The sequence below is a fragment of the Pteronotus mesoamericanus genome, unplaced genomic scaffold (assembly GCF_021234165.1).
Source record: "Pteronotus mesoamericanus isolate MK-2021 breed Mesoamerican mustached bat unplaced genomic scaffold, CSHL_Meso_final contig_27, whole genome shotgun sequence".
NCBI lineage: Eukaryota > Metazoa > Chordata > Mammalia > Chiroptera > Mormoopidae > Pteronotus > Pteronotus mesoamericanus.
The window spans coordinates 7,971,053-7,990,900 of NW_026555115.1; the positions used below are offsets into that span (position 1 = coordinate 7,971,053).

At 35.7% G+C, this 19,848-nt stretch overlaps 1 protein-coding gene across 2 annotated transcripts in view; it reads left to right on the top strand.

Moving 5' to 3' along the window:
* Nucleotides 1-3,451, top strand: part of PTPN4 (protein tyrosine phosphatase non-receptor type 4) — a 258,211-nt gene extending 254,760 nt beyond the window's left edge. For both annotated transcript variants that reach the window (XM_054575007.1, XM_054575008.1), the window contains one exon: nt 1,540-3,451. In XM_054575007.1, coding sequence (XP_054430982.1) covers nt 1,540-1,626 — 87 coding nt within the window. In that variant the 3' untranslated portion in view covers nt 1,627-3,451. The remainder of the gene's footprint in view (nt 1-1,539) is intronic.
* The last annotated feature ends 16,397 nt before the right edge of the window (nt 3,452-19,848 follow it).

Consider the following 19,848-nt stretch of genomic DNA (forward strand, 5'->3'; position numbering starts at 1 on the left):
AATAAAGATGACAAGGCCCCAGCTTTGTACACTTCCTGCCCCAAACTTAGAATCTGTAATTCCTCCAAAAAGTACTCGTTCTTTTTATTGAGAAATTATTTTAGGAAGCACCTCAGAGAACTATGTTGTTCTATTGTTTTGGGGTTACTGTTATAGTATTTGTTTGTAGAAATCTTCAATAGTCAGAGATGGGAAGACAAATTTATGGATTAATTCTGGTGTTTCCAATACAAAATCAAGACCACAGAGTTTTTACTTAATGTCTTCTACCTTACGTTTTTATTGCCTTTTTCTTTGACAAAAATGATGGTTCTCTACAGTATGAGGAGTGAAAGGCTTAGAATATGATAAGTACTCATTTGTTTTATTTTACATTATACAATAACGGTCTCAGAATAACTAAACTGGCACTGCTACCACCAACAGTATGGTCACTGGGAAGAATTTTCTATTTTTTTTCTACAGTCCTTTTTGCTTTTTGGATAGATTCTACAAAAGATAGACAGTCAAAGTACTCTTTCAGAGTCCCTTGAAATAGCTCCTCTCTGTGTAGTTCTGCCATCAACTAGATATACACATTGATTTGTTTCATGTTATTTTCAATTTGTAGATTTTTTTTTTAATTAATGGTCTAATGGTCTAATTATGGGATATGTTTACATGGTTCCAAAGTAAAATCTCTAAAACAAGAAAGTATATTCAATGAAGTCTAGTCACTGTCCTTCTCGAATTGCCCCTTATTCCCTCCTTCTCTTTGTTGGAAATCATTTTTAATGATTTATCCTTCCCCTGCTTTTTAAAAAACATAAACAGGGTGAGGCAAAAGTAGGTTTACAGTTGTTCATATGGAAAATAATACAATAATTAATAAATAATAATACAAGAGTAAACTCTGTTCCATGTACTCACAATTGTAAAACTACTTTTGTCCTACCGTGTATATTGAGACATAATTTATATCTCCCCTTTCTCTTATGAAGATCACATATTGTGTGCAGTTTTCTCTACTTGTTTTTTTTACTTAACAAAATATCCTGGAATCATTCTATAGTAGTCTTTAGACTTTTCTTCCTCCCCCACTGCATAGTATTGCACTGTGAGGATGTGCCGCAGATTACTCATGGCGTCCCTTCCTGGTGGCGAGTTGGATTGTTTTTACTTTTCTGTTATCATAAATAATTCTTCAGTGAGTAGCGTCATTTATGAATATATGTTTTCAATTTCTTTGTCTAGTTTATCTTTGGATAGATTTCTAAAAGTGGGATTGCTGGGTCAATAAATTAATATAATATTGTTAGATGCTGACAAATTGCCATTCATAAGGATTGTGGCAATGCTAGGGATGCTAGCAATGCATGAGTGAGTTTCGCCAACAAAATAATGTTGCCAGACTTTTATTTTTTGCTAGTCTATTCATGAAGAATGGTATCTCTGTGCAGTTTTACTTTGAATTTCTTTTATAAGAAAGCCAAGTGAGTTGTCATTTTGTTGTTTTCTAGTTTTCCTAATCAGTTCTATTTTTTATATTTTATTTTTCAGAGTCAATACAGATTTGTATGCGAAGCTATTTTGAAAGTTTATGAAGAAGGATTTGTTAAACCCTTAGCAACATCATCAAATAAATAAGAAAACAAAAGTTCTGGGATATGTGTTGAAAAGCTGCTTCCATTATATTCACTGTGCCATAATACTGCTTGCAGGAAATGGCATCTAAACAAAACAATGAAGAACTAACAAAAACTGAAAACTTCAGCACTGTTGCACTTTATGTTTTAAAAAAATCACTGTCTCAAAACCTATAAATCATGTGTTTGAAGACTATTTCATGCTTTGCTCCGAACAAATAGTGAATAACTGCGTATGTTCAGGGTAATTTAATGAAGTTTTGTGGTGGTGCCATGCAATCCCCTTCTGGTAGAATTGCCACAAACGAGGCTCAGAATTCTCGTCATCTCTGTTACACGCCTGTATTTTGAAAGCAAAAAGAAGTAAACATCAGGAGTTAGCTCTGGTGTTTTCAGTGATTCATGTACTTACTGTACTGAACACCAGATTTTATTTTTTAAATGTTAGCAATATCATTTTAAATATTAGCCAATACACTGCCTATGGATGCAGCACATCTTTCCCTACACTCCCCTGTAGAGACCTGCTGTTCATAAGAAGAGAGGTGGAATTGCTTTTCCCAGGAAATGCTGCACATTGTCCATTTACCAGCATCTTATAGAAAGTATAAATATGAATAGACACATTTTCTTGAATTTAATTATGTAACTTACATTTATCATAAGGTTGGCTTATTCCAAATTATGTGGTCTCATATACTTCATGTAAAGGAATGCATGCATTGTGTCTTAACCCCTTAAGTGCCTTCAGACGTCTGTATGTCTATTGAAAAGGCACTCATTTGACCCCACTAGGAGGTATGTAGGTATACTGTACATTTACATTTTTATGCATTTTGAATCAGTTCACATTTGAAAATAACTTCTTGTCTTGAGAGTTATGCAGTCAAAGAAGGGTAAGGAAATTCTCTTTCTTACTTAATTCCTGTATTTTGTAACAGGAAGCAAAGGTAATTTGTGTTCTACTGAGTGAGCGCTCTGCTGCTATGGAATTGTTTAAATCTGCACATTCCTTTCCTGAGGGACAAGGGTTACAGTTTAGCAGCTCAAGTTAAGAGATGTTTTATTATTGAAACTTTGATATTTATTTTATCCCTAACTTTAGAAATGGCATCTAATATGCACATTAAAGTTAAACATATTGCTACTCTAAGCTAAACTTAGAGCAATTAATTGTGACATTTCTATTACTAACTGAATTATTACTCTTTAGCACTCATTTCGGTTTGTTTCAAGTTTTGTTCACCCTGGTCTGTTGGTCGGGATACTTCCAGCAAGGAATGAAACAGCATTGACTTGTTTCTAAATGTACTCCTTCAGTAACTGAAGTGAAGGTTTTCTTGTCATTTTTGTGAACAATTCAATTACTCCAACTTACATGTACTTATTAAGTCATAAGCATGATAATTCATGGCGAATTTTGGCTTTTCTGACTGACGGAGGGAGGATCTGATTCCCTTTAAGGATGTATATATTTTCCTCTTCAAGTTTGTTTTTTTGTTTTTATTTTTTTAATCTACAGAGAGAAAGAACTTTAAAATTGCCCACTTTTAATGTAAGTGGAAATTTCTCACCTATTGAAATGTATTACACAATTATTTTATATGGATTATGGTTGAAACAGACTTTTACTAGTGATTTCTGAATATTTCAGAGTAGTATTGATAAAATTTAGACTTGAATAGTAGGTACTTTGGAATGCCGTTTAGTGTGGGGGGGTGGGAATGTACATTTTAAAATCTTCAGTTTAATTTAAATGATGTTATTTCAAATATTCAAAATCCATAATAAATTTTAGGAATTTAAGTCCTAAACAATAGCCAAGATACCAAATAAATTATTGTATTAAAATATTTTGTTTTTTTAAAGAGACAAGTGAACATAACCTTTATGTCAAAGATAAATTATCTATTTCTGAATTTTATAGTCAAGACAGTATGAGGGAATAACTATAGTTTTATTTGAACATTCCATTCTTTACCAACAGATAAGTGTAATTTAGGCTGCTGTATGGCATGACGGTAAATTGAAAAGTGAAAAAGTAAAATCATGTTGTGGTCTACATAATTAACAACTGTTTTGGCAGTTTTTCACATGAATTAAAAAGGAAATCTGTGTGGATAGAATATGACAACCATAGATTTTTTTTTTAAATATACAGTTGTATAGATATAAACAGATAAATGGCATAGTTAGTATGTTCTTCAGTTTAGGGCTTTATTTACACTTCTGAGTTAACTCTAACAATTTTTTGGCAGTGAGCACTGCTGCCATTTTTAATCATTAATGCCAGCCTTTAAATGAGAATATATTAGAAATTTAGGATTATATTTAAATTTCTCATATATCAATTTTTCATCTGGGAGTTATTCTCTCAGTATTTTTATGTACAAAAAGGTCTTTTTTTTAAAGTTATATTTATTGGGATCTTAAATTTAAAATAAAGTATCCTTCACAGCTTCTTAAAATGAATATGCTAATTATGTTTCTCTGTTCATGCAACAGACAAGACTTTATCCATTACACCTAAGAATTTTTTAACCTGTTTATCAATCTATATAGGATTCTAGGAATCATCCTATTTTTAGTACATGAAGTAGTTCTAGATTTCATTCATACCAATATAATATTGAGTGATAAAAATGCCAAATTTCTTGTATCTAAACTACTCTCTCCCTCCTATGCTCTTTCTTCCTCCCTCCCTCCCTCTCTTTCCTCCCTCTCTCTCTCTCTCTTTCTCTCTCTCTCTCAATGCTTACTGTTATTCTCACAAGCAGAAATAGATATTGGTGAATCGGCGCTTTTGTAAATGCTAAGACATTTTTTGTGAAAACCTTTCCTCTCTGATTTATGATGCTTTTACCATGTTCATTTCAAATGTTTGATTAATATCTGATTTGTGTCAGCACTGTGTATGTAGGAGGAGGAATGTTTTGCAATAGATGTTACACTCATAAGAAAAATTGTCAGTAGTTGTTAAACCAGTACATTCATTCAAAATAGAGACAGAGTAACAGCATAAGAAATAATATCCTTTGTTTTGGCCTGCTAGCACAAGTAGGAGGTAAAGAAAAGGTTAAGGGTAAAGAGAAAATTTATATATAAAAACTGGTTTCAAATGTATAAAGGTATGTTGAGCCATTAAGACAGTTGCCTGATGGTTTCCAGTACTAATATTACAGATAGAGATACTTTCATGTGTTTATATACTTGTGTTTCACAAAAGCTAATGCTAACAGAGGTAAAGGATTTCTATTTTATGTATAGAGTTTATAATTTGTTGGCAGATTTAATCAGGTCTCATCAGGTATTTGAGCAAAATTCTCCTGTCTTTCTAGAAGTACTATAACTTTAGAGCTAAAAAGAACTTGAAAGATTTTTATCTAATCTAACTTTCTGTTATCTTAACATATGTGATTATCATAAATTCTCATGAATTTTAGTCTGTTTCAGCGCAAGAATTACACTCAGGCAGTGGTTTCACTTAATAACTATGATGACCTTAGATGTCACTTAATTTAGAAAGTAAGTAGACGTTTTAAAGTAATCCTAATTAGGACCTTGACTCAGTTTGCTACCCATGCTTCCTTGTCAGGTCATAAACTTTTGGGAGGTATTTAAGCTGATAAATGTGCAGTGTGAAAACATTCTAAAATGTAACTTGGAAGGCTAATTTTTAAAAGCACTTAAAACATAAATCCAAGATTTAAAATATATGTCCACTTGTAACCAAATAATTTACGTTTATAATGTGAACATGTAGTAGAATTAAAGCATACTTGTTTTATAATCGTATCAGGAAGGGAGAAGAAAACAAGAATTTTTAACAATGTTCTATTTGACCTCTGTGTTTTGAATATTTAAAATATTCTTATGGTAAGTTTGCCAAAGTAGGTTTGAATTCATAAAAATTATTTATACCACAATGATGTGGGATATGTTTACATCTTTTTTATTTTATTGTATTATTGTGTAGTTCAGGTGAATTTGCATTTAAGTCAGAGTAAATGCTTTATGATGAGTATTTGTTGGAATAAACATGTCTTAGTAACATGACAAGACCAAGATAAATTATACCACAGCTTGCTTTTATGCCACATCAACAAAGTAACTATATTAACATTTCTTATTTCCCACATTTGCTTCAGCTATCCAACCACAGTTTCTGCACGCATTATTTTGTGTGTTGTTTCCTCCAAGTAAAATGGCTATGTTATCGAAACCAAATAGATTAATTTTGTCAAATATCAGAATTACTGATCTGTTGGTAAAGATTTATTGGTGCCTCAATGTGATCACAACACCACTTTAGCAACCGCTTTTTAAAATTCTTTGAGATTTATGTAGAGACACATTTAAATAATAAAACACTTTAGGTCTAACTCTTAGTAGATATTTTTAGCAATTTTATAAAGAGCCTATGAAATTAATCTCTAAATTGTATTTTTGGGGGTTCAACTTGCTTTACAATGTCTGCAATAATTACCAACACACTTTTTTTTATTGTATGCAGATTTCATTCTTAGTAGCAATTGCAGAAAGCCTTTCAATGTTAAAACAAACAAGCCCTATTTCAGTCAAAACTGAGACATTTAATTTTCATAATCTGGGTGAAGTTGTCATGGACAGACACCAAATTGTTATTTGTTTCCTATCTAAAGTTGCTATTTATTTCTCTGTTTTTCTATGGCAGTGTACTGTTGATTTCTAAAGTTTATATTTTTATTTTAGTAACACAAGCTAAATGGACAGCTGAAAGTAGTATCTACCAGGGTGCAGTTCATCAACACTGACAAGATTATGGTTCATTGCATAAATGAGTAAACTGATATTTTAAAAATTTGCTAAGTCAAAGGTATTAGTAATATTGTAAGTTAAAGACTACAATTTTAGGAGGAAGTCCTAATGTTTAACTTCCTGAAACCTTTTAAAATTTCAAATATAAGAATGCAAATGTTTTAAAACCTTGTAGTGCTCATAAAAGTTTCATTTAAACACTGTTGAATTTTCCTATTGTGGTGTAAATGATATAGAAAGTATTTTTCTATGGGCAAAGGATTGAAACTTAACTTCTTTTACTTCGTTGTTTAAAAAGAATAAAATGATATTTGTATGTCTTTCATGCTGTAAAGAAAATGAATGTATCTTTTAAATGTTAGTAGAATTATGACTTAATTTTAAGGATACTCTTTTTAAAAAAGAAAAGTCAGTGAGGAATTGAAAAGGAAAGGAAAAGTGTAGTCCACTTAACTATACAAAATGCAATTTTAGAAGAAAATGTAGTTTTGTTACAAATAAGAACAATCTTTATTGAAGCGTATTTCAAACCTAATGTTCATTCTTTTTCATTTTGCTTTGTTGTAGCTTTAGAATAGTAAATTTCAAGAAAATTTGTGCACACTGTTTTTAAGTGTAATGTAGCTGAATTCTAGGCTTCTCTAGAGTGCGGAAGGTTCTTTTTGTGTAAGGGTAAATATTCTGCTGAATATGTTTACCATAAATGAAAGTTCTCAGGCTTTGTCACTGTTACAGCAACAATGAGGACATCATTGTGAGACTGTGACCTTGATGAAGCCAGAAAACTGTGCCTAAGATTTACCCCAGTAAATACGTGCAGAGGCCCCTGGCAAAGAGTTTTGCCTTTTTATTCACAGTATCTTAGACAGATAAGCCCAACTCTGACTTGTAGCAGTAGTCTTATATGCATAAGGGTTTATTAAGTCAACTCAAAACAAAACAAAACAAAAAAACCCAACAGAAAAGCCTACATATTAAACCAACATCTTTAGGTATGATTTATTTGTTCAACAATTTCTTTAAAAGCTAGTAGTTATTATTTATAACTCATTAAACTTGACTCAACAGGGCCTCAATTTCTTTGACACCTGCTTCCATCCTCCGGCTTGTAAAAAATCATTAACTTTCACTTACAGTAGAGTCTTTGTGAAGTAAGTAGCCTGAACAACTATAAAGTAATATCTTCCTCATTAAATTTTATTCACAGTTACTAAAAGATTTGGTTCGGGCCCTCTTCATCCTTGGAGTTTCCAAAATTTAGTGAGTAGTTTGTGATAACCTTAACTAAAATGCCACGTTGCTCAGTGAAATGATTACCATGAAGCCATCAAGGGGGCTCTCCCTGCTTACGATCTTAGACCCAAATAGGTACTGATTTGTGGTTTCCCCAAATCCACTGCAGTCACAAGTGAGCCCATTTTATCTTTTATTTAAAGGAAGCGTTCTAGTTCTTTTGAATTATTGTGTTCCAGTTATTTGCCTTTCTAGGCAAGAAAATTTCAACCCAACTCTGGGATTCTCTTGCGCCTATCTTTTCCCACCCTTCAGTTAATTGACAAGGTTATTCATTCCTGTATTCTGTAGAGTAGGCCAAATTTCAATGCTGAAATTGGTTCCTTGAGTTTCAAATAGCACTTTATTTCATGCTTACTACTGACTTAATTTATACATTTAAAAATATCCTAGGAGTCTTGTAAATACAGAAAAAATTTAATGGATTAGTATATAGAACTCATTTGATTGGACCCAATTTAAATGTTTACAATGATCACGATCATTTGATACTTAAAAGGTAACTTGTGTGATTTTAGCTTTGCCACTTTTCTGTAATTTATTTAGTACAATAAAGGCTACCCAGTTGACTGTATTGCTGGATTCAGTTCGCTCAGCTAGCTTCAGCCAAGATTGGTTTACTATAATCATTTCTGCTTTACATTTTTGTATATTACATAAGTATTTGGAAATCCATTTGTTTAGTTTTATGTTGTACCTAGCGGTTAAGTCAATACTGCACCACAAATAAGTTGAAGGGTGCAAAGTCCTGACACTATAAATACATATCAAGGGATGGATTTAAGAAACTAAAAACAGTTTACATTAAGCTGTTTTTATTTTCTTTCTTTAGAATATATGTGCTTTAAAAAATTAAAACTGTCCAACCCAGTGTTCTACAGCATCAGGACATTACATTTACAATTCATATTGTAATCTTTTCAAATAAGAAAAGCTAGTCTTTATTTTCTACAGTGTAGGCTTAATTTCAGGACAAATACTTTACTATATACTCATAAGTGATATTTTAAGCAGTAGTTTTTAAAATAATTCTATGTAGAGGGTGTTTTAATTTGGGATTTTTTTCCCTTGTATAAGGTGCTATATGTAAATATGAAGAGCAAAAAGTCACTTAGTTAAAAGTAGTTTATTTCCTAATTAAAATATAGTTTTACATTTCTGCTGCCATTTCACATTTCATTATACTGAACTCATAGCAAATGGAATTAGCCCCTAATTTTTTAAACTTCCATTTTTCTCCCATTCTACAAAAATATGTTTTGATAGGATTTGTTCCCTAATTAAGAGGCAAAGAAGCTTAGAGTTTATTTAGAATGTGTAAGCTTGAATTTGGTCAACACTGGGTAATTTGAAAATCATCACTATCACTATTCATTTGTCACTTCAACCTACTGTATGCTTGAAAGACCTTGTGTATTTTTCTGAGTATCTGTGAAAAATTATAATTCCTACAATTCATGTAAAAATATGAATACTAATAGCAAACAGGATTAAAATGTTGATTTGCATTAAAACTGTTCTAAGAGTGATCTATATTATGTAAAATGCTATGATACACTTTGTTGGCCATATTCATTTGATTGAGAAATAGTTCAGGTACAAACATGAAAAAACTCTAGCTGTGACTTATAATTGTTCAATTGCTAAATAAAGATGTGCTTTAGTAATTTAAAGTATAGGAGTTTGAAGATTATTTTATGGGAGTTTATTTGTTGGGTTATATTAATGGGTGATCAGAGGGACTAGGAGAACGCTAAGTACTACATGTATGTCTAGAATTACTGGTTCACATGGTGGCTGTATGGGGCGGGGTAGAGGCTAAGTAAGGAACTAAAATAAATTTAAAAGAATAATTGTCTGATGATGTTCTCCCAGCCAACCCCTATACCCTGGTATTCCTAATGTAAGACCTTGTCAATCAAAATAAAGGAACTTTTAATACCCGAAGTCAGCTTGCTTCATATCTACCCCAATTGCAGTTAGTAGGTATGCAATTTTTTCCATCTGAAAGAAAATTTCTTGGGGTAAATATTCATATTTAAATACTTGTATATTAAAAATTAAGATAATAAAGATTTAAGATTATGCCATGACTGTTCTTATGTACAAGATTATAAAAATATAGACAGACCTCTGGTCATGGTGGAGGCATAGGTAGACACACTGCACCTCCTTGCTCAACTACAGAGAGAATTACAGCTAAACCTCAAAACAACACCCAGAACTGTCAGGAAATCGAGCTGTGTGGAAGTCAAAGGATTTAAAGAAGGCACATTCATTCAGATGGGTAGGAGGGAAGGAGATGTGGTGTGGCACAGAGAGGTGGCAGCAGTGGTGGAATGGACAATCCCACATTCGTGTGTGGTGGATAAAAATTGGGATGGATACTTTGGGAGTAATCGATCCCAGGCTCAACCACATAGCCCAGGGGTCCAGCTGCTGGGAAGATAAATCCCTGTAACTTCTGACAAAATCATTGGGGGTTAGGGCAATGGAAGACACTGCCTGATTTTCAGGAGACTCTGCTTAAAGGGCCCACACAGTATTAGAATGTATGAAAAGCCACCCACACTGGGATCCAGGGCAACAGCTGGAAGGGCACAAGTTGCATGCAGGGAATTGGGTGAAGTGACTGGAAACAGGGTATCTGGCAAACTTCCAGAAGCCAGGTAGTGGCACTGTTCCCTCTCCAAGCCCCAGGCACACAGCCACAAGCAGTGAAGCAGGTTGCCCCACCCTGGCAATTAACTAATGCTCTGCTCCACACAATTTACAGGTGTTTTTTCTACAATAGGCCACCCAACTAAGGGAGTCAAAGCAGCAGTACCTAATGAAACAGGCACAAGGAGGCTACCAAATTGAGGGAACAAATATGGCCCAAAAGAAAGAACATAGCCCTGGCAGGTGTGGCTCGGTAGATTAAGCGCTGACCTGTAAACCAAAGGGTCGCTGGTTTGATTCCCAGTCTAGGGCACATGCCTGGATTGCAGGCCGGGTTGCTGGTGGGCGGGGGGGCACGTGAGAGACAACCACAATTGATGTTTTCCTCTCTTCCTCCCTCCCCCTCTCTCTAAAAATAAATAAAATCTTTTTAAAAGAATAGAACAAAACCCCAGAATAAAAGAACTAAATGAAACAGATAACCAACCTATCAGATGCAGAGTTCACAACACTAGTGATCAGAGTGTTCAAAGAACTCATTGAGTACAACAGCATAAAAAAGACCCAGGAATAAAGTTTGAACTAACTGAAATAAAGAAAAATCTACAGGGAACAAAGAGTAAAAGGGAAGAAACTGGGATTCAAATAAACAGTTTGGAACACAAGGAAGAAATAAGCATTCAACCAGAAATAAGTATTCAGCAAGAAGAAACAAGAGTTCAAAAAAAAACGATGATAGTATAAGAAGCTTCTGGGACATCTCAAAATGTACCAACGTCTGAATCAGGGATGCCAGAAGAAGAGGAAGAGCAAGAAATTGAAAACTTACTTGAAAAATTAGCAAAAGCAAAGTTCCCTATTTGGTGAAGGAAATAAACATATGAGTCCAGGAAGCACAGAGAGTCCTGAACACATTGGACTGAAAGAGGACCACACCAAGACACATCATAATTAAAATGCCAAATGTTAAAGAGAGACTCTTACCAGCAGCAAGAGAAAAGCAGAGTTACCTACAAAGAAGTTCCCATCAGACTATCAGCTGACTTCTCAAAAGAAACTTTGCAGGAAAGGAGGGACTGGCAAGAAGTATTCAAATTGATGAAAAGCAAGGACCTGCAACCTAGATTACTCTATCCAGCAAAGCTATCATTTAGAATGGAAGGGCAGATAAAGTGCTTCCGAGACAAGATAAAGCTAAAGAAGTTCATCATAAATAAGCCATTATTACATGAAATATTAAAGGAACTTATTTAAGGAAAAGAAGATCAAAACTATGAACATTAAAATGGCAACAAATTCATAACTATCAACAAATGAATCTAAAAAAAGAAACTAAGCAAACCACCCAAACGGGAACAGAATCATAAATATGGAGATCATTTGGTGGGTTATCAGCTGGAAGGGGGGAGTGGGACAATGGAAGAAAAGGTGCAGAGATTAAGAAGCATAATTGATAAATACAAAATATACAGTGGGCCCTGGCTGGTGTGGTTCAGTGTATTGAGTGCCAGCCTGAGAACCAAAGCATCGCCAGTTGGATTCCAGTCAGGGCACAGGCCTGGGGTGTGAGCCATGTCCCCAGCAGGGGGCACATGAAAGGCAACCACACATTGATGTGTCCCCCCTCTCTTTCTCCCTCCCTTCCCCTCTCTCTAAAAATAAATAAAACCTTTAAAAAACAAAATAGATGGGGATGTTAAGAATAATATAGGAAATGGAGAAGCTAAAGAACTTACATGCATGACCCATGGACATGAATGAAGGTGGGGGAAGATTGCTGGAAGGAAGAGGGTACAGGGCAGATGGGGACAAAGGGGGAAAAATTGGGACAATTGTAATAGCATAATCAATAAAATATATTTTTAAAAATATAAACAATATGAGGGTGATCCAAGAGGAGTTCTGAAATCCTTTTCCACATTCTCCACAACGAAGGATAGTACCCCCTCAAATCAATGGCAGCCTCTGCTAAATTTCTTGTATTTTCTGGGGGAAAAAATGTGTGCATGCATATGTGTGTATGTGTACATTTTGTTAATGTCAAAAGACTGTGTAATATTGCTTTATCATCTTGGAAATATTTCCATATCAGTATATTCAAGTCTACCTCATTCCTTTTAATCAGTGCCTTCTATTGTTTCATATGAGTATGCCATAATTTAATTTCTTGGTGGACACTTAGCTTTATTCTAGTTTATACTGTACAAATAATGCTGCAATGAGCATTCTTATGCAAGTCATTTTCATTAATCATCACAAGTAATGCATAGGCTAAATTTCTAGCAGTGGGATTCCTAAGTCATAGAGCACCTACATTTTTAAATTTTAATAAATATGTAATTGCTCTGAGAGAAGATTATACCAGTTTATGCTTCCAACCAAAGCATATGGGAATGTTTCCCCACATTATTATTAGGACTGCTATCAAACAATTTTTTTGCTCATCTCATAAATGAAATATTTTATTTTTATGTATTTTTTTCTGTTTGGGTTAAATAAATTTTTATCTTTATTGACCCTATATATTTCTTGTTTTCTAAATTTCATATTGCTATCCTTTTTATATCAAGTTGTTTAATGTTTTATTCATTATGCGATGTTAGAAATTGAATAAATTAGTTATTTGCTAGTATTATATTGCAAAACACTTCTTATTGGTCTTTGACTTCATTCCTTCTGAGGGCTAGGATGGTATGATCACATTTTTAATACTTTCGTAAGCAAATGTATCAATCTTTTCAATGACTTCTGAGTTTGGGGTATACCTGCAAAAGCTTTTTCTAATTTCTGTTAACATTTTATCTGTGCCTAAAGCTTTCCTAACCACCATCAAAACGACCTTTTTAGGGCACTGACTCTTCCTTCCCAGGCCTCCCTTTGCCATCATCAGTGGCTCTCATTTATGCTGGAACTCATCTAGTTTGAGAAAATAAGTTGTTTATTTGCTAACCTGCACATCCATATGTATTTATGTTTATTATATCATTTAGTTAACTATATATCACATAAGAATAAAATGTGAGGGTGAAATAAAGAGATTAAGGTGTTTGCAAAGACTTATAAGGTGTCATTTAAACTTCTCTAAAAATGCATTTAAAAAATAGTATGAGCTAGACAATTATGATAGACTAACAAAAATAAAGTAGGTGATATACTTGAGGGACTAATGGACAAAAATAGATAACTCACTGACTGGTTTTTTTGCAACAAAGACTAAGGGATTATAATCAGGCTCAAACCCAAAGTAAAAGACTTGGTCTTACACAAAAGAGTAGAGCAACGAATCTGCATCAAATTTTGTATTAAGCTTGAACATTCCTCCATGGAAACTTCAGATGATTCAGAAGGCCACAGCTATGGGCAACTGGTTATTAGTAACTTCATCATGACAACACGTGCACTCAATGCATCACATCTTGTGCAAAGATTTTTGGTAAAACATCAGATCACCCAGGTGACTAAGCCCTGCGACAGCCCAGGTTTGATGCCCTGTGACTTAAGGCTTTTCACAAAACTACAATCGCCTTTGTAAAGGAAGAGATTTCAGAAGGTCAATGAGATTCAAGAAAATATTATGGGACTGCTGATGGCGACTGGGAGAGTTGTGTGAGGTCGCAAGGTGCCTATTTTGAAGGGAACTGAGGCATCATTGTCCTATGTATGATGTTTCTTGTATCTTGCATCTTCTCTAATAAATGTCTTTTCCTTTTGTTAATTTTTTTTATTTTTAAATCATCTTTATTCTATTACAGTTGTCTCGGTTTTGTACCCCTTTGCCCTCCTCCACCCATCCCACCCCAGCCCCGCTCCTACAGTTAATTCCCACACTGTTGTCCATGTCCATGGGTCATTCATACATGTTCTTTGTTTAGTCCCTTTTCCTTCTTTCCACCATTGTCCTCCTTCCCCATCCCCTCTGGTCACTTTCAGCCTGCTCCATGTTTCCTTGCCTGTGATTTATTTTATTTGTTAGTTTATTTTGTTGAATAGATTCCACTGATAGGTGAGATCACATGGTATTTGTCTTTCACCAACTGGCTTATTTCACTTAGCATAATATTCTCCAATTCTATCCATGTTGTCGCAAAAGATAGGAGTTCCTTCTTTCTTTCGTTAAATGCAGATTGATTTTATTTATTTATTTTTTAAATGTCAAGATCCATTATAAAATATTTTAAAAATTAAATACATTATGAAGTCTCAACAGTTAAAACAACATGACACCAGAACAGAAATAATCAGGTAGATCAATGAAATATAATGAGCATTCTAGAAACAAAGAGATATATCTAACAGTGTAATATATGATTAAATTGATACTTCAAATGAATGGAGAAAATAGGACATTTTCAACAAATAAGGAACATGGACCACTATTACTTGAAATAAAACAAATATAGAGCCCTATTTCACACATTATACAAGAAATATTCAGGTTAATTAAATATCAATATGTAAAATCTAAGGAGTTTAGGAGAAAATACAAACTAATATTTTCTTCCCCTGCAGTAACATATTCAAAGCCAGAAGCAATAAAGTAAAATATTGACACTATGTATTAAACATTTAAGACTATACACTAATATACATATTAAAAAGTTAAAGGATAAGTAATAAAATAGGAAAGTATTTGCAACACATCTAAAAAAGGGTTCATAGTTTTTTTAATGAAAAAAATTCTACATTTACTCAAAAAGTGGATAAAGAATACCAAAAAGTCATTTAAGCCTTTAAAAAAAAAATAATAGAAATAGGCCAGAAATATACAAAAACAGGTTTAGTTTCAACAAATAATAAAGTAACAATTAAAATAGCACATCATTGTCACAATCAGATTAGTAAGTATTAAAAATATTGGTAATATCAAGTATTGGTGACTGTGAAAGGAGCTGGGTATTCATAGACTTTTTTTCTTCATCTTCTTAAAGCAGTTCCGTTAGTATATGTTGCAATGCTGGTTTGGTAGTGGTGTATTCTTTTAACCTTCTTTTGTCTAGGAAACTCCTTATTTCACCTTCCATTTTAATTGAGAGCCTTGTTGGTAGAGCAGTTTTGGTTGCAGGCCTTTAGGCTTTTCATTACTTGGAATATTCCTTGTCATTCCCTTCTGGCTTGGAGTGTTTCTGTTGAGAATTCAGCTGCTAGCCATACCAGGGCTCCCTTGTATGTTACTACTTGTTTCTCCCTTTCTGCCTTTAGAATACTCTCTTTGATATTTGTCATTTTAATGATGATGTGTCCTGAAGTAGGCCTCAAAAGTTCCTCTTGAATGGGACCCTCTGTGCCTCCTGGACTTGTGTGACATTTTCTCTCTTTACTAGGGAACTTTTCCATCATTACTTTTTCAAACAGGTTCTCTATCCCTTCCTCCTCTTCTCCTTCTGGCATCTGTTTTATACAGATATTACGTTTCAGGTTGTCCTGCGTTTCCCTAAATGCCTCTTCACTCTTTTTTAGCCTTTTTTTTTTTTCATTTTCTTGCTCTTTCTGGGAGCTTTTTCTACCTTATCCTCCAACTCACTGATTTATTTCTCTGCTTCATCTAGCCCACTTTTGATTCCTTCAACTGTGTTCTTCAATTCGGAAATTGTATTCTTCATTTCCTCTTGTCTCTTATTGAGAGTTCCTATGTCCTTTTTCAGGCTGATAGTTTGCAGTAAGTTCCTGATAATTTCCCTATAGTTTTTTGTAATTCTCTCTGAGCTCACTGAGCTCATTGAGCTTCCTTAGAACTGTTGTTTTGAACTCAATATCTGATAGTTTACTTGCCTCTATTTCATTTAGTTCTCTTTCTGGAGATTCCTCCTTTCCCTTTGACTGAATGGTATTTCTTTGTCTTCTCATTTTCTGTAAGATTCTCCTTTTTTGCTTCTGCTTCTTAAATTGATCTGTCCTGATATTCTTAATTTGTGGTGTGAAATTCTATGGTAGGAGACTGCTGTGTTTTCTTTCTGGATCTGTCTCTGATGATATCAGATGTTGACCCTGTCTGACCTTAGGCAGTCTATCGAGACTTCCAGGAATCTACAGTCTGTGGCTGTCTCCTTCAGTTGTTAATCTATTAACTCTGTACTCAGCAGGCCAGCTTAGACACCATAGGACGGGGCAGAGTCCCTCCTGGGGTCGGGGTTATTGGGTCCTTGATCCTGTTGCCACTCAGGAGAGTGGTTTGCCTGAGCCAGATGGCTGTTGCCGTATAGCGGAGTAGTCAGCACTGGGGTCACGCCAGCTATTCTCTCCGTTCTCTCCCCAAAGCCTCCATCTCCAGTCTCTCCTCAAGCATCCCTAGACCACTCTGTGCCCCCTTTAGCCAGGAATATACTGTCTGTTGCTGCCACTCTGTACGCAGCAGTCAGGCTTTACCACTACAAGGCCAGGGCTGTGTGACTCCTGGGGGTGGAGCTATTGTGTCCTCTTATGATGTTGCTGCTCAGGGGAGTGGTCTGCCTGAGCAAGACGGCCACTGTCCCACGAGGGATTAGTCAGCACAGGGACTCCGCTGGCCACCCTCTCAGTTCTCTCCCCAAAGCTGCCCCTCTCAGTCTCTCCTCAGGCATCTGTAGCCCCCTCTACCCCTGCCGTTGTGGAGGCCAGGGTAAATGGCTGCAAATAAAAATTTATGCATTGGTGCTTTAAACAGTTCTTTGCATCTCCAACCGCCTGTCTCTGGCAGAGAGCAACCCTGCCGCTTTTTGCAGCTGGCTGTTATCTGTGAAGTTTTTGGGCTCTGGTTCTGTAGACTGGAGATCCCAGCTTATGGTTTATGGATCCACTCTTCTCAGGGGGATCCAACTGGCCATTTCAATATCTTTTTGATGTTGCCACCCATGGGCAACCCACCTGCCTTATCCAGTCTCTACCACACTCCTTACCAGTTAGGTTGTGCTAAAGCTGATTCTTCTGTCTGTCCAAGATTATAAGGTTATTCTCTTGTTATTGTTCAATTGTTTGTTCCAAGTGCTTTCTCCACAATTTAGTTGTAATTCCAGATTGGTCCTGGGAGGAGGTCAGTGTGACTTCCATACCTCCGCCATCTTGATTCTCCTCAATAAATGCATTTTTCATATTACATGGTTGGATACCTTCTGGAAAGACCTCATATATCACTTTACAATCTCATCAATAAAGTGTGTCTTCAGCCCTGCCAGATATTATGACTTGATATGTTTTCATATATAATTATGTATATGTTAAATATGATTAACTAATTGAATATCTTTTTATATGGTTGTTGACCATGCATAATTTTTTTTTTTTTTTGGTGAATTCTTCATTTGGGTCCTTTGTTTTTTATAACTTAGTCTACCTAAACAAAAATATTTGGACTCTGCTTCAAACCATGAGGTAGTAACAGAGCCCAGAATCATCCCCCTGGTGTGAATGACTACAAAGTTCAACAGAATATAGGAAACAACTTTTACAATATTAGACCAAAGCAGAAAAAGACTGTAATTCCTGAGAAAGGAGAAGTGAGGTGAGCCTTAAAATAAGCCAGGTTTTCTATGTGGAGACAATTTATAAACTGGTATAGAAATACAGAACCCAAATAAGACTGGTAATCTTTCTATTTGAGGAGATATATCAGAGTTTTAGGAAGTTGAGGCTGTTAGAAGGCATAAAGCAAATTGCCAGAAGAGGAAACTACATAGAGAGGGAATTCAAAAAATATACATAAAAGCCACCTTGAGTTCTACACTGAACCCAAGTGAAATTCCATGAGGTCAGACTAAAACATTTGAGGAAAGATAATTACCAAGTTGTAGCATGAATAGCCCCACAGCTGGCCACAATTGTGAGAGTAATTCAAGTTCCTTTCAAGCAGGTGGAAAAGCCTCTTTGAAAATACAGGGCATTCAATAAAAGTCCAAGAAAAGCCAGACTTAGAAGTGAGGGTAAACAAGCTGTAGAATAGAGGCTACTTTGCTCTCATCTAAAAGATCTTTAAACCAACCTCAAAATTATCAAATTAATTTACAAGTTACTTAACTGCCTGACAGATAAGAAACCACTTAAAAATATCATTCAAACCCTGGCTAATGTCGCTCGGTGATTTGGGTAACAGCTTGCAAACTGAGGGGTCTCTGGTTTGATTCCAGGTCATGGCACATGCCTGGGTTGCAGATCAGTTCCCCACTTGGGGTCATATGAGAGGCAACTGATCAATGTAGCTCTCACACATCGGTGTTTTCTACCTTTCCTTCTCCCTCCCTTACTCTCTCTCTAAAAATAAAGAAATAAAATCTTAAAAATATCATTCAACAAAACAAAATTAACCATGCCCAGCTTCCAAACAAAGATTATCGTAGTTAGAAAGGAGTAATTATGACCCTTAGAAGAAAAGTAATTTATTTAAAAGAAACAGACTAAGAAATGGCAAAAAAGATCTGTGGAGCAGACTTTCTTGGAAGGCTCTTGAAGAGGTCCTTGGCAAAATCAGGGAGAGGTTGAGTTGTGTGGGTCTAGGGTGGGGCCATTTTTCCCTTGTACACCTGACCAGCGCCACTGTCCTGTGCAGGACTCCCCCCGACACTTTACACAGCAAAAACTTGGTCTGTTTAGGCCTAATGAACTCTGCTGGCCTTACCCTGAAGACTCCCTGAGACCCTGTCCCACAACAAATGTGTACAGGCACCCAGTGGGTGGGGGCTGACTTTGGTGAACCCTATAAATTTTGCTGAGTGGCCTTAGGTCAAGCACTGCTGCAGAGTTTGAACCCATATCACTTGACCCTATCTGCTGACTCACTGAGAATCTACTTCACACAATTTGTGTACCACCAGAGGCACTTTCAATGACTGAGTCTATGAGGCAGCCAACAGGGGGAGATGGACCTTATGGCTCCTCGGGCCTTTTGTTGACCTGTTCCTGGGCTTGATGCTGGTGAAAGCTAGCCTTGGTACACAGCTTGGCCCCTCTCATGTACACCCAGGCCCAGCGCATCAGCCACAAACTGTTGATTTCTTTATAGCTCTAAACAAGTAGCTCGGGGCCAATCACAGGCAGTGCCTGACATTGACCTGCACAAGTCCCTCCCAAGAGACCCCAGAACCAACACACTCAATGGCCAGCTTCAGACAACATCAGATTATGATCCAATTGGCTCCACAAGCAGCACATAAAAAAGGAGATCTTGGCAGACACCAAACTTTTCTGGGGTTAATTCTCCTTTGTGTGATATGCCCACCAAAACAGCAGCCCATACAACTGTGGTCAGGGTAAATCCTCATATTCAACCAGCCTGTGGGTCAACCCCACCCACAGATGGGCCAACAGCAATCAAAGCTCAACTACAACAGGAGGGATCACATAATCCACACAAAGGGCATTCCTGGAGCACCCAGTTCATGTGATCAGGGAGACTGCAACACTAATCCTCACAAGACACTTATTATATAAGGCCAGCATACCAAGACTGGGAGACACGGCAGATCTGCCTAATACACAGAAACTAGTAGAGAGAGGAGGCCAAAAT